Consider the following 13,490-nt stretch of genomic DNA (forward strand, 5'->3'; position numbering starts at 1 on the left):
ATACGAAATTTCAATCAAGTTAATTAATGAACTTGGCCCAAGAAGCAAGGAAACGCTGATAAAAGCATTGGAGGCAGTCATAACAAATAAGCAAATTTCGCACAGCTGGAAACAGAGTAAAATGAATTCGATTTTTAAAGGGAAAGGCGATAAGACGAAGATAAAATCATTCCGACCAATTACAATAACATCAGTTATATATAGGCTGGCGATGCAGGCGGTGAAATTAAAAATGCAATCATGTGTAGAAAGTAATAGAATACTCGGAGAACTTCAGAACGGGTTCAGAAGTGGTAGGCGCATAGATGGTAGCCTGTTCGTGCTTACCCAGTGCATAGAAATAGCTAAGGCGGAAAACAGACCTCTGTATTTAGCCTTCCTGGACATAAGCGGGGCATACGGCAACGGGAACAGGGAACCCCTGTGGAACATATTCAAAGATGAAGGTATCGGTCATGAGGTCATTGATTTCCTACAGGAAATATATCGAGAAAATGTTGAAATAACATGGGAAAGAATTAAAAGTACGACAACTGTCGAGGTACACAAACGATTAAGGCGATGTTGTCCTCTATCACCGCTGCTGTTCAGGCTTTATATGATAAGTATGGAACGAAGACTACAAGGAAGCAATCTAGGGTATAATCTGTCGTACATATTAGGCGGAAAGGTTGTTGAGCAACGACTACCGGGTTTAATGTATGCGGACGATATTGTACTGTTAGCAGATAGCCAGGAAGATTTGCAAATTCTGGTTAATTGCTGTGGGAACGAAGGAGACAGTCTAGGCTTCAGTTTTAGCGCAGCTAAGTCCGGTGGGATGTTTTTTCAACGATACAACTGATCAGGAGCTTACAATACAAGGTCATGAAATACCCCGAGTGGCCGAATACAAATATCTCGGGGTATGGATAAACAAAGGCCAGATGTACACGGAAAAGCTCGAACAGTCTCTCATGGCAAAAGGGCGAAGAGATGCCGGGATAATGAAACATAGGGCATTGTGAGGGTACAGCAGCTATGAGGTACTGAGAGGTATTGGCAAAGGAATAATGGTGCAGGGGCTTAATTTTGGCAAAGCGGTACTGTGCTTAAGGGCAGAAGTTTAGTCGAGACTAGAAGTAAATCAGAGAGCTGTTGGAAGATTAGCACTAGGTGCCCACCGGAAAACCACAAACGAGGCAGTACAGGGGGATATGAGCTGGGGCATCGTTCGAAGTACGGGAAGCTCAGAGTAAAATCCTATACGAAAAACGCCTGAGGAAATTGGATGATAACGGTGGGCAGCTAAGGTATTTAAATACCTATATAGAAAGAGCATTAACTCACAATGGCGGAAATGAACTAGGAAGCTAACCAGTAAGTATGCCAGGCACGAGGACGGAGAAAGACAGAGCATTAAACGACAGGTTAAAAACGCGGAAGGTAAAAATTGGATAAATTCAATAGAAAAGAAGCATAGTGTTGAACTATATCGATACTGGAAACAGAAGATCAGGAAAGAAGCGTTTTATGATAACTCAAGAGGCAGTACCCTACTCTTTGAAGCTAGGTCAGGATATCTTAGAACACGCAGCTATAAAAAGAAATTTAACAAAGAAGACACATGTACTGTCTGTGGTAAATCTGTAGAAAACAATAGAACACTAAAAATGTGATGATATCCATCCCGATGTCGATGCGGGCACAGTCACGCTTCCTGAGGCCCTAGGGTTTAGAGATAACAATATTCATGTAAATAAATATGCGTTGGAAATTAGCAAAAAGCGATCGGAAGATTGGTGGCTCAAAAGCAGAGAGTTGACATAAGGTTAAAAGTGTAGGAAGAATTATTTAAAGAAAATGGCGAATTTTAATAACTTACAACAAAGTTAAACAAAAATAAAAAGCTGAGCATGGTGGCAACTGCCATCACCCTGTTTCAAAGACGACGCTCCTACCTTCCATCCATCCCATCCATCCATTTCTTTCGTTAGGCTTCGACTCGTTCGAAAGGAGAAGCAATCTCGACAACACCACAAGGTTATCCATAATACTCTGTCGTCGAAGCTGCCTGAGACTAAGCGAAAGCCGCTTACACAATCATTTGCTACGAACGAAATGCATTTTACAAAAGCAACGCCAAATTCAATTCGAAGCGGGCAGCCGGGACGCCCCCATGTTTCACACAAACTCCGCAAACCACGCAAAGACGCTAACGCTAAATCTGAGAAATAGCGTGCGTACGCTATATGCTATGGGTCCTTTAACATTCTGCGCATGTGCAGTGACGACCCGCTATTCTATAGCGTATGCAATGGTATAGCATACGCTATACTAAAACTGTCTAATATCGGAATGGTTTTTGGGAGAACATTTCTTTCGCCCAACTAATGTGTTTAGTCTACTGTGCTAACTCATAATGCGTATTCTGCATCAATGCCCTTCGGAGTTTACCCCTTTGAGCGCTGGTTGACACACAAAGCCAGCGAGTAAAATCCCAGTCTATCAAGTCGGGCGACGCAGCGGACGCTACGTGTGCACGCAAATGTGAAAGTATCCCCGTTAGTGAATGCGGTCGCAAGTCAATCGCCGTGACAATTTTGAAGCACTTCATTTTCATTCGGTGCCCGGTCAAGTAACATGAGCAACAACACGAACGCTACAATAATACACGCATCAAATCTAAGGGGTCCGCTTGTTCTGTTTTTGTTTCCGGACTCATGCGCTTCCTGGCGACAGTGAAGAGTGCGCAGGAGGCGGAGTACCTGTACGCGAAGAACCGACAGCGACAACATAGTGATTTAGCTTAGGGTGGCTGCATGAATTTAGATGGGGTTATCTGTGGACTTGTCCATGCCGTGCCCATTGCACTTCAGAGTGTCCAAAAGGAGTACATAGTGATTTAGCTTAGAGTGACTGCGTGAATTTAGATGGGGTTATCTGTGGACTTGTCCATGACGTGCCCATTGCACTTCAGAGTGAGCAAAAGGAGTACTGTGGGTTGTTCAATTGTGGTTACTAAAGGCTACTCATAGTAAGATAACCATTACTCATATAAAAAGACGTAACCGCCAGATCCGCTTTAGTCGTATGATGCTTACACTAAAAAAAATTTACATCACTTAGGGTTTATTTTGTCCCCTAGCAGTCATCATCGTGATCCTTGCGCACGCTTTCCTTATTTACCGCTGTTGACTCCCTGTGTCATATACTCTTCTGTCAGAGGGGATATGTCACGGTACGAATATCGCTAAATGATTCTTCTCTCAGCGTCACTTGAAGACGTGTCCACTGGGTTGCTTGCTCTCCCGAACCGAGATGCTAAAGCTTGTATGAACCCCAAAAAACAGTTTCTCACCAAGCTCTTGCTTTAATGCATGAACTCGACAAATTCGGGTTTATTTTTCTTGTCGCACCGAAATTTGGCTGCTGGGCTTTTTCACACGTATCGAAATGAGGTGAGTGGGCGATAAACCGCCTGACTTGCTTGGAAAAACTCACGTAAACATATTCGCGTCTCGTTGGCAGTCGGTGAGAAAACAGTACGTGGCGGCGAGTTGCGATCTCCCCCTAAGCTAAGATCTCCAACTAGCCCAGCGCTAGCCCGACGCGAAATGGCCCCTGAACCGACCAAATTCGTGGTAAGTAAGTTTTCTGTCGGGCCAAAATACGCGGTAGTCGGATTCAAGGAAACGGAAGTGGGTTCGGCCAAGAGAGCGTCGTCGTGGCAGGTTGGGTCAGTCAGATTGCGAGGTTTAGGTTGACTTGCTCGACCCGCTTTGGCGTGACGACTGGCGTGAACTAGACGACCTCGCGTGTTGAGCTCGACGCGAGCGGGTCGAGTTCGCGGAAACGGGGCGGCTAGCGAATAGGGATGACTTAGACGGACCCGCCGGCCGACAAGACCCATAGCTTTCGGGTCCACGCGTGAACGACGCCGCGGCCACTGAGGACTTGAACTCCGCTACTGCAAGTTATACAACACTGTACAGCACCCGGATAATGTACTCGCACAGGCGCTGCAGTTGCCAAAGTCTGCAGCGCGTTCGCAAGCACGCATGTATGGGCAACACTCCTATAGACTAGAGAAAAGTATCACGAAAAACGACACTCACTTGGCAACCATAATGGATCGGTGTGCCCACACCTCGACCCCGCCGGCCACGCGGAAGACCACATCGCAGTCCTGCCGCGAATTCCTCAGATCGCGCAGTGCCGGCATGGCCTTGGCCGCTGCAACCGCCGTGGAATCAGGCTGCCGGCCATCGTCGTTGAAGAGCTGCGCAGCCTCGAAACATACGGTGATCATTTTCCCGTCTCCTGCCTCGGTAGTAGCGTCGTCGGCATCCATGGCGTTCATAACTGCTTCAGCGTCAGCCTAAGTCCGTGAGTTAACCCGAAAAGGAGCAGTGCGCTGAGTAGGGCGACCAGGTGGGCTTTTAAAGATGTCTTCCGGCTGGCACTGCCACATCACCGGGGCGACGAAAGAATGGAGCACGCGGGTTGACTGCACGTTCGTTCCTGGGCTCCGCGTGGCTCGAACAGCACGCGCAATAGCGCTGCCGGATATTTGTTGTTGTTGTTTTTGCCTATTACTTTTGCGGCTCCTACCCACGGTGGGGGATTGGCCAAGAAATGGGTGGATTATTCCAAATTATAATGGAGCACAAATTTCCTAATATCTATGGAATTAGCACTGAATAGCGTAAAATGCGCTGCCATCGCTCGTAGTTTGCTGCTGCTTTCCTCGTCTTCGTTCTTGTTGCTGTTATTGCTACGGTGGCCTGGTGATGAAAAGTAGCGGTCTTAATGCCAGCATTCCGTGGCTACGTCTGTTTCTCGTCACCTGTTGCACTTGTGCTCTTTGAGATTCCTGCCATCAAAAGCAAGACGGTAAAGAAAGGTAGTTGTGCAGCCCAACGTACGGGACAACTGTAAGCGCTGGGTGAGTTAAGGTCGCAGAGGCGACGCTGAAGTACTTGGACGCTATGATGCTGCACGTTTTTTTTTTCCCTATTTATGTTTTGTTTGATTTCGTGCCACATTACCCCAGTGACACATATAGGAGATGCGCGAGCTGCGTGCCCGTTGAAGCGTTGGCCTTTTCCAATTTCGTCGCTCATGGCTACCTGAGACCACACTGTAAAAAATTTCCGTCATTATACGGAGAATCGCAGGTAAAAGTACGGAAAGTATGTCATATTTCCAAAATATAGCAAAAGCACCCGTTAATATACGGAAAGTGCTCTCCTTTTTAAGCTTTACGGACATTTCACTGTAGCCATACAGCGGCTATACACTGTTTTGCACGAAACAGACAGAATTCCGTATTTTTGTTATGCGAACATCCGTATTATTGTGAGAAAATTTAAGCGGTCTGAATGAGCGCTCGTACTCACAAAGTTTCAGCTAAGAATATTTTATTGTACACGCAAACTGCACGCATTATGAAGATACTACAAAGTGTGAGAGCTAGCCTTCTACAAAAAGCTGCAATAACAGATCGTATAAATATATATACGCATCTTCTATTCCGGTTGCAGTTTGCCGCGCATACCGGGCCTTGTAACGTTGATCATATGCGCAAATATATGCGTGTTCTTGCAATGTTCTCAAATTAAGCGCTTTGTAGTTAATAATACAGCATATATGTTTAAGTGAACGAAGAGCCGTGGGCATGCATGCATATGCAAACAAACTTGCGGCACTCAGGGGCTGGTGCACTGGGAATGACATTGGTTCTCTACGCCAAAAATTGTGCGCACTATAAATCAGTACCGAAACGCAGGGAGTGATATAATGACCGTAACTGCGTTTACATTTAGCAACAAATGGTCTCGAAGGGAACTGGCGGCCTATAGATCCAATTACAACGGTCAGATGAAATTTTCGAATGCGGGAAGCAATTAACCCAAGTGTGAAAAGGGCTTTGCTGAACTGCAATGTAGTTGGTTTAACTCATTCCCATAATATTTCCTAAATATTTCGTCTCTATCAATAACTGCCCATTCATTGAGAGAAATCGATTACGCATAATCTTCACTGTTCATGCGTTAATTCTTGCGGTAAGATGTAATCGCAAACATTTGGCGCTTCATGTTGAAACAAGACCGGTAAGCGCGCTCGTTCTTGTACGGCAGAATAAAGAACGCGAACATGCAACGACATGTGTGCAAACTACTGGAAGGTGACTGAAAATGAAGGACCTATGACCGTGCTAGTGCTGTGTGTACTGTCAAAAAGAAGAAAAAAAAAAGACGGAAAGAAAGAACGCCCAGTGCCGAAATGTAGGGATTCAAGCTTTATTTCTTTTTTACCCAGAATGCATGCAACACCATTAGTTCCATGCGCTTTATCTATGGGTAAATGTTATGACACAACTCATTATTTACCCGCTCATTACATGCACGAACCAGCCCAAAGTGGCACTATACTAGAGCTTATTGACGCATCGCAATGTACTGCTTTGCACTTCATTGCAGTGCAGGGGTTTGCTATCCCCAGTAGCGAACGGTTTGGTTGACCTCCCTGCCTTTCTGCTTCTGGCATTCTCTCTCCCTTTGTATAAAACGCGCTAACTTGTGGCAGAGAAAGCGTTCTCCTCTGCTAGAATTCAATTATTTGTAGAGCACAAATGCGAAAACGAAACCGATTCTGTTGTTCTCCGCGCTCACAGAGTGCGGCACCAGGGGGCAGCGCGCACTGCGCTTCGCGGCTTCCGTTAGGAGTGGTAGACAAAGCTGCACATGTGTAGTCAGCTGGCATTTATCGTGTCGTGTTGTAAAAATTGTTAATTTGCCGTAAATATATCTTGATTTGTACTCAAGAGTGGAGCAAGACCGCAAGGAAGAGAGATTGGCGCATCGGGAGCGAAGAACTGAAACGATGGATGGTTACGCTGCTTGGCTCTCGGCACGTTCGAATTGGCAAAGTTCCGAATTTGTCGCTGTGTGGTGCACGCTTGTGCGCTCATCATTTGCCGTCATCGCGCGGGGATATTTGCGCTGAATGTCTTTCACTTCGTGTACAAAACTCTGCACGTTGCGGCATCGAAGAAGTTGTCCTGTGTTTGGGTGCACGTATGCGCTTGGACACGCGATAGCCTGCTTACTCTCAACGAGTGTTCAACAGTCTACGCGCGCTCGTAACTTGCTCATGAGGTAAGCCCATTCTAATGTTATTTGGTTTGCACAACGTAGGTGTTAAATGATGTGTGGTAAGTCGGTGTCGCGAACAGGAATGTTGTTTCAAAAGACCACTATGCAACGTCTTCGGGCAAAAATGACGCATGAATGGGGAAAAGGATCACCCTATCTTTCAGATCGATTCCGGTGGTAGCGTGATCGGCTCGATCGCAATTTCCGCGTGGCACTTCTAACCTCTTGCTCACTCGCGTTAAAAGCGTAGAATGAAACTGCGTTCAGTAGCGCACTTGTATTGACGCTTGTATTGGCTTGAGAGCTGTATTATACTGTACTGTATCCTGTACTGTACTGTACTGTACTGTATCCGATACAAGAACTTCTGTTAGAATACGGAAATAAACGCTCGAGGCATTAGCAGTGGCTCACTACGTGTGATCGTTACTTTCTTGCTTGGGTGTACGTGTTAATTGTACTGACCAAACAAAAGTTCTTCGCTCTGGCTACTCTACTGTGTTTCCTTGGTGCAACTTGGGGTGCAAGACGTGTTGCTTCGAATGATGTCAGGGCAGTCAAGACATTCGTGTCAGTAAGCAAGCAGTAAACGGTGTATCAGTGCGAAAAAATTTGGACATACAAGAGAAGCGAATGGTATCATCATAGACTATTTTACGAATAATTCACTTGTATTACTAAAGCGGAGAGTGGATATGCATGAAAGTCAGATTGTATTGATACTCAGCAGGAACAAGGTAACTTATCGTTACTAATTAATCTTTTCTTTCAGTAAAAGACAAGTTGCTGTTGTTCTGCAGGAGCTGAGAAGAGGTCTGCTGCCTGCAATGGGTCCACGTCTGTCGAGCTATCGCAGTATTGCAGCTCTCAAAGTGAGTGGATATTTTTTTCTCTTCTCTATTTGCTACCTGAATCATTACCATCTACTCAGCTGTGTAGGTGATCACTGTTAGTGACATTGGAGTGCTGGTGGACAAGCACTCCTTCATTATTGCAGCACACATGACAGAGTGCAGCTGTGGCTGTATGCAAAGGTGTTAATATATAAGCCAAATTAGGTTCTCTGAGTTAATGTATTGATGTCATTGGATTGTGGTCTAGCAGGCAAAAGTGCTAAACAGGGAGAAGTAATCTTAATTTGCACTTATATCTACAATGCTGCACCTGAATAGCTTCATAGTTAAGTGATACCACTATAATTTCTCCGTAAAGCATGCAGCATGGTTTAGCATTGGGGGAGGCTGGCATCAACAAACGTCTACTTACTGTGAAGTTCAAATGAGGTGTTACTGTTAGGGTGATTATACATAATTTATGCTTTAGTTCTAATCTTGTGTGAGGCAGACATTGTTTAACCACTTGGTTAAACAATAGTGATGTAATATCTAGGTATACAAGTATTACCCATTCATTTCTGCCATTTGGACAATGGCAGAAATGCATGGGTAATACTTGTGCACAGACATTACATCACTATTGTTTAACCAAGTGGTGCCCCTGCATATTAAAATTTACAGGGCTATTATTAAGTAATGTCAACTTTTGTTGTAACATTAAGGCAACACCTTTTATATTATTACAGATTACCACCATTGTGTACCATCATAGTGTGATATTGCCACTAAATATATTTGACTTTGTCTATAAATCCTGCACAGTGGTGCGTCATGAAAACTTATCATGTTAAACATGTCATGCAGCTTATCAATTTGCATGAATATAATGCAGGATTTTTGTTTCGATAGTTTCTGGCCTTGGAATGCACTTCACGTTATATTCTTGTTTGCAACAAGACTATAATGCAGTTTTCTCTCCTTATATTTTGTGGCACTTCAAACTGCGGCGAGCTAAACCACTGGGCAGCAATACTGGAATTGCTACTGCATGTGGAGCTGTCTTCAAACACACACTAGGGATACATAATTACTTCGTTTAGCGCAAAACAACGGACACAAGAAAGGTGACCAGGACAAGGCGCTACTCTCAGCTGACATCACTTTATTGTGTCACTCCTTTATAGACAGCAGAATCTAGAACATGCGCAGTGAGCACCATGTGCAGGAACCACCAACATCCGATCACAAGAGCGCACTCATGTGACCGAATCCAAAAAACCATATTCAGCACTGTACGATGTTAAAGAAGGCACACTAATGCACTGTCACCCCAATGACTGCATGAAGAAAGCTTCCGATAGCTCTCGGGCGGTGGTATCACGGCTCTTTTTCAAAATCGTAGTATCACGAAACATGGCGAACATGAGCGATCCATATCAGCAGGCACAGGTTCCCATTTGGCTCAACATTGTAAAATATGGAAGTGCAAAGCCATGTTTCGTGATACTACGATTTTGAAAAAGTGCTGGGATACCACCGCCCGAGAGTTATCGGAAGCTTTCTTCATACGGTCATTGGGGTCACAATGCATTAGTGTGCCTTCTTTAACATCGTACAGTGCTGAATATGGTTTTTTGGATTCCGTGACATGAGTGTGCTCTTGTGATCGGATGTTGGCGATTCCTGCACATGGTGCTCACAGCGCATGTTCTAGATTCTGCTGTCTATAAAGGAGTGATGCAATAAAGTGTTGTCAGTTGAGAGTAGTGCCTTGTGCTGGGGGTGGGGGGGTCGTCTTTCTTGTGTCCGGTATTTTGTGCTAAACAAAGTATTTACGGATTCGCACCAACTAGCCTGCCAACGCCTTGTGCTGAACACAAGAAAATGTGGCTTTGCCTTGTTTAACTGTGTTGCGGGCACTTCTGAAGTACCACCTGTCCAATAACCTTGGTGGCATGGAAGTGCCATCCACTTCTATGTGTTTTTTCTGTTTCATTGTGGCATCACATCACATTACAATCATAATGTGTATGTTCTTTTTCTAAGAGACCCGTATTCCTATCCTGGTGTTGTATTTGCTGTTGCATTATTTATGGGCAAGTGACCAGTGCTCCAAGTTCCATTTTATCGCAAACTACTGATACCTAAACAGTTCTGTATATCAGGAAACCAAAGCTGAACTGCCGAACAGTACCAAGCAGCAGCCTTAGTGCAGTCTCAAGTAGGCAGATTTTATTGGTCATGCAGAGGCGCACAGCGTACCTCTTTATTACATGCTGAACAATTAAGCTGTATGAAAACTGAATATTTATGTGGCTTCAACCACATGCTATTGGCCATTGCTCCTGCCCTCAGCAAATGTGGAAGATTATCACGGCATTTCTTTTTCTCTTTTTCCTTATTGCAGTGGGATTACTGCATGTGTAAGTAGGAAACGGATCACATAGGCAATCAAAAGCCATCAATGTGTAAACTTGGAACATTGATTGTACAGTTTGACGACGCAGAATAAGTAGAAATACACCATAAACGATTGACAATTAACTTTTACTTGACACAGGGCTAGACCATACAGTAAGCACACTGTATGCCCATACCGTGCCACATAAATTTAAATTTTAGTGTAGCTTTCCAGTGTATGCTTCTATTGTTGCATTGTCTGAGGGAGGGTAACGTTTCACATGTCTAGCAACTAGACTGTCTATGTACAGTAGTAAAAATGTGCGAACTGTATTTTTTTAATGATTTGATAGAATGTGTAAAGAAATAATGCCATACAATCAACGCACCATGATGTGATTTTCTGTGCACATGTTGCAGGTTCAAAAAAGTAAGGTAGGAGCTCTTGCCAAGTTTCTGACCAGAAAGGAAAGCCAGTATAAAGGGGTCCACACCACTGATCTCTACTACCAGGGATGGACAGCACAACGAGCTCCCTCGACTGAAGCCAACCTTGTCCCGGAAGTTGGTGCTTCACAACTTTGCAGCAGCACTTCGTCTGCACGGGTGTGTGGCATTTATTCCCCTAAAATGCCTGCCTGGTGTACCATAATCTACCCAAGCAGGCCAGAGCAGTGTTTCGAGGTGTCCAGAATTTTTTCATTGCAGTGTCCACAGTGTCGCTAACATAAGTGGCGTGCAATGGAAACACTGGTAAATGAGAAAAAAGTTGATGTAAGAACACTATCATATACGGATTCAGATTGTCATAAAAATGCTTACCAGACATGTAGACACCTCCTAAAATGTGAAAAACCACAAAGAAAATTTTTTACGGCAGCAATATTATCTGATCGCACGCACTAGTCAGTCCACCATGTGCCCTGCTTCCAGGACAAGCGACTGCTACACCGCATTTCCACTGGCTTCACCTGCATCCGGTGTGGCTTGCTGCATCCAGCAAAACATATTAGAAATCCGTGGTGCACAGTGTTTTCTGTCCCCTTTCTCAACGCCTACTGAACACATGGTAAACTGTTTCCAAAGCAGAAAAACAGGAAGGGCTCTGAACACATTGCATCTTAAAGTAGCTGGTACTGGGTAACGCAAGCACTGTGGCATAGTAGATTTGCACCAGGCAACCTAAGAGCCCAAAAAGACTGCTGGTTACTTGCACATGGCCAACGTATTGTTAACATGTTGAAGTTCTTTTTTTATTCTCATCGCTTATTTAGCTAGTTGAGACAGCTTTCACAACTGGAGAAGAAGCCTTGGAAGCATGAAACACTTCACAAAACCAGCTTCAATATATGATCTGTCTGCATCACATATGGCTGCATGAGTGAACCCTCTGGTTAACATGTAAGAGTGTTCATGATGTTTGCCATGCATTATCCGCTTTATCTACTGGTCAACCCTATCTTGAGACTTAGGCTGATGTTGCCTTTAGAGAAATTATGGCCGAGAGCCAGCTTTTGAGAATACAGAATGAGCTCAACGGATTAAACGCCAGAACAAGCTGTTGAGGATTTCAGATTGCGAATCTTCAAAGGCCAGTTCATTTAGTAGTGTTAATATTCTGCTCAAAGTTGGTGATTGTTACGTTGATATGGTGCCCAAGCATTGCAGTAACAATTTCACTTGGAGTACATAGCAAGGGTGTACTCGACGTAAGCTGGTGGCTTTTTTCTGCATATTCAAAAACTGGTTTCTTGTACAGTTGAGATTTTCAAATTTTGCGTCGTTTATTAGGTGTTGTGTCCTGTTTTCGTTTCTTGCAGCTCCTTAGTTAAGCATCTGAATAGTAAACACAACTTGACCTTTTGCTTGATTTTCTAGATTACACACGCTTGATGCAAAACAATTTTACTTCAAAACTGCTTGTACCTTACTGAAAGAATCACTTGAAGCAGCCATAGCCACCAATAACAGGCAAGAGATGATTATGAAAATTGTAATGTTTTTTAATCTACAGGGTGTCCTAACTATCGTGCACCAAGATTTAGAAATATGTAAATGTGATGTAACTAGACAGAACGAAGGTAATGTTTGCCGTCACTTGGAGATACTCGGATTATTTTTTGCATTCTGCCTAATTACATAATAATTCGTAATTAGTTAATAAACATCTCAAATACTTAAATGAAAAGTGTCAATGAAAAGTTGTAGAGCAATATGAAAGCCTACCAATACACTTTTCTGTTACTCATTGTGAGCTACATAAACGTGTCTTTCCAAGAAATAAGCCTGCGAATACACGTAAAGTGTTTTGAGTGGCCAGTCACGTGGCGATTTTGTGGTGCAAAGCCACGAATACAACTTAAATGGGTTCTTTTAAGAAAAAGACTTAGCTCAGAAAATTATCCTTCTTTATGCAGCCTGTGGAGACAAGGTTTCGTAGACATGGCCATGGCCCTCAAGGAAGATGCCGAGGCCACAAGCAGTTCCTCCAGTGACCGTGAAAAGGTCCCATGGCCTGGGGCACATGTCTAATTTGGCACCCCCACCTTTCTTCTGCAGCTTTTCTGTCTACTTAGCTAACCAGGTAGGTCAAAGATGGCAAAGGGAAAAAGAATCAACAGCTTCAAGCATAGAAGTTGCTCAAGCTCAATGCATTTTTAGTGTGAAGTTTTTCCCTTATCTTTTATCAAAAAACGGGTAATAAGTATATGATATGGTCTTCATATGGACACTTCTTTCCTGCAGAGAATTAGCAGTAAAAAAAGGAGCTAATGAAGGCTTGAATATTGGCCAGGATGACGTAGCATAGATATGATAATGATTATGAATGTTTCTGTTGAAGGTAGTGGTAGTAGAGTGAATAATCAAAAAGTTTATGTATAGTGTAAAAGACATTTCATTCCAATGCCAGAATTTTAAATCATCTCAAATAATTATTTTGTTTGATAGTCTGTGTACATCGAGTGACAGTGCTTCTTGATGCTTGCTTCTTGCTGACATTCTTATGCTGCATAATTCATCTGTTTAAATTCCCTGTTTCTCCCGTACAAGCAACTTTACATTCATCATAAGAAACCTTGTAGATGAGTTCCAGAAACTTGCTGATCAGATTTGA

At 43.7% G+C, this 13,490-nt stretch overlaps 1 protein-coding gene and 1 long non-coding RNA gene across 3 annotated transcripts in view; one reads left to right on the forward strand and one right to left on the reverse strand.

The window, feature by feature from the left end:
* LOC126516599 (kelch-like protein 10) overlaps positions 1-4,421 on the reverse strand; it is a 28,919-nt gene extending 24,498 nt beyond the window's left edge. The window contains exon 1 of the mRNA XM_072289393.1: positions 4,098-4,421. Within this exon, the coding sequence (XP_072145494.1) occupies positions 4,098-4,342 (245 nt within the window). The 5' untranslated portion in view covers positions 4,343-4,421. The remainder of the gene's footprint in view (positions 1-4,097) is intronic.
* Positions 4,422-6,712: 2,291 nt separating this feature from the next.
* On the forward strand, positions 6,713-12,953 carry LOC126516737 (uncharacterized). Of its 2 annotated transcripts, none has more exons than XR_011892336.1 (4): positions 6,713-7,142; positions 7,912-8,011; positions 10,796-10,981; positions 12,793-12,953. It is a non-coding gene; the product is annotated as an uncharacterized lncRNA (long non-coding RNA). The 2 variants fall into 2 exon arrangements; XR_008609497.1 differs by having other exon boundaries at positions 7,940-8,011.
* The last annotated feature ends 537 nt before the right edge of the window (positions 12,954-13,490 follow it).

This window comes from Dermacentor andersoni, chromosome 1, assembly GCF_023375885.2.
Source record: "Dermacentor andersoni chromosome 1, qqDerAnde1_hic_scaffold, whole genome shotgun sequence".
In the NCBI taxonomy this organism is placed as follows: domain Eukaryota; kingdom Metazoa; phylum Arthropoda; class Arachnida; order Ixodida; family Ixodidae; genus Dermacentor; species Dermacentor andersoni.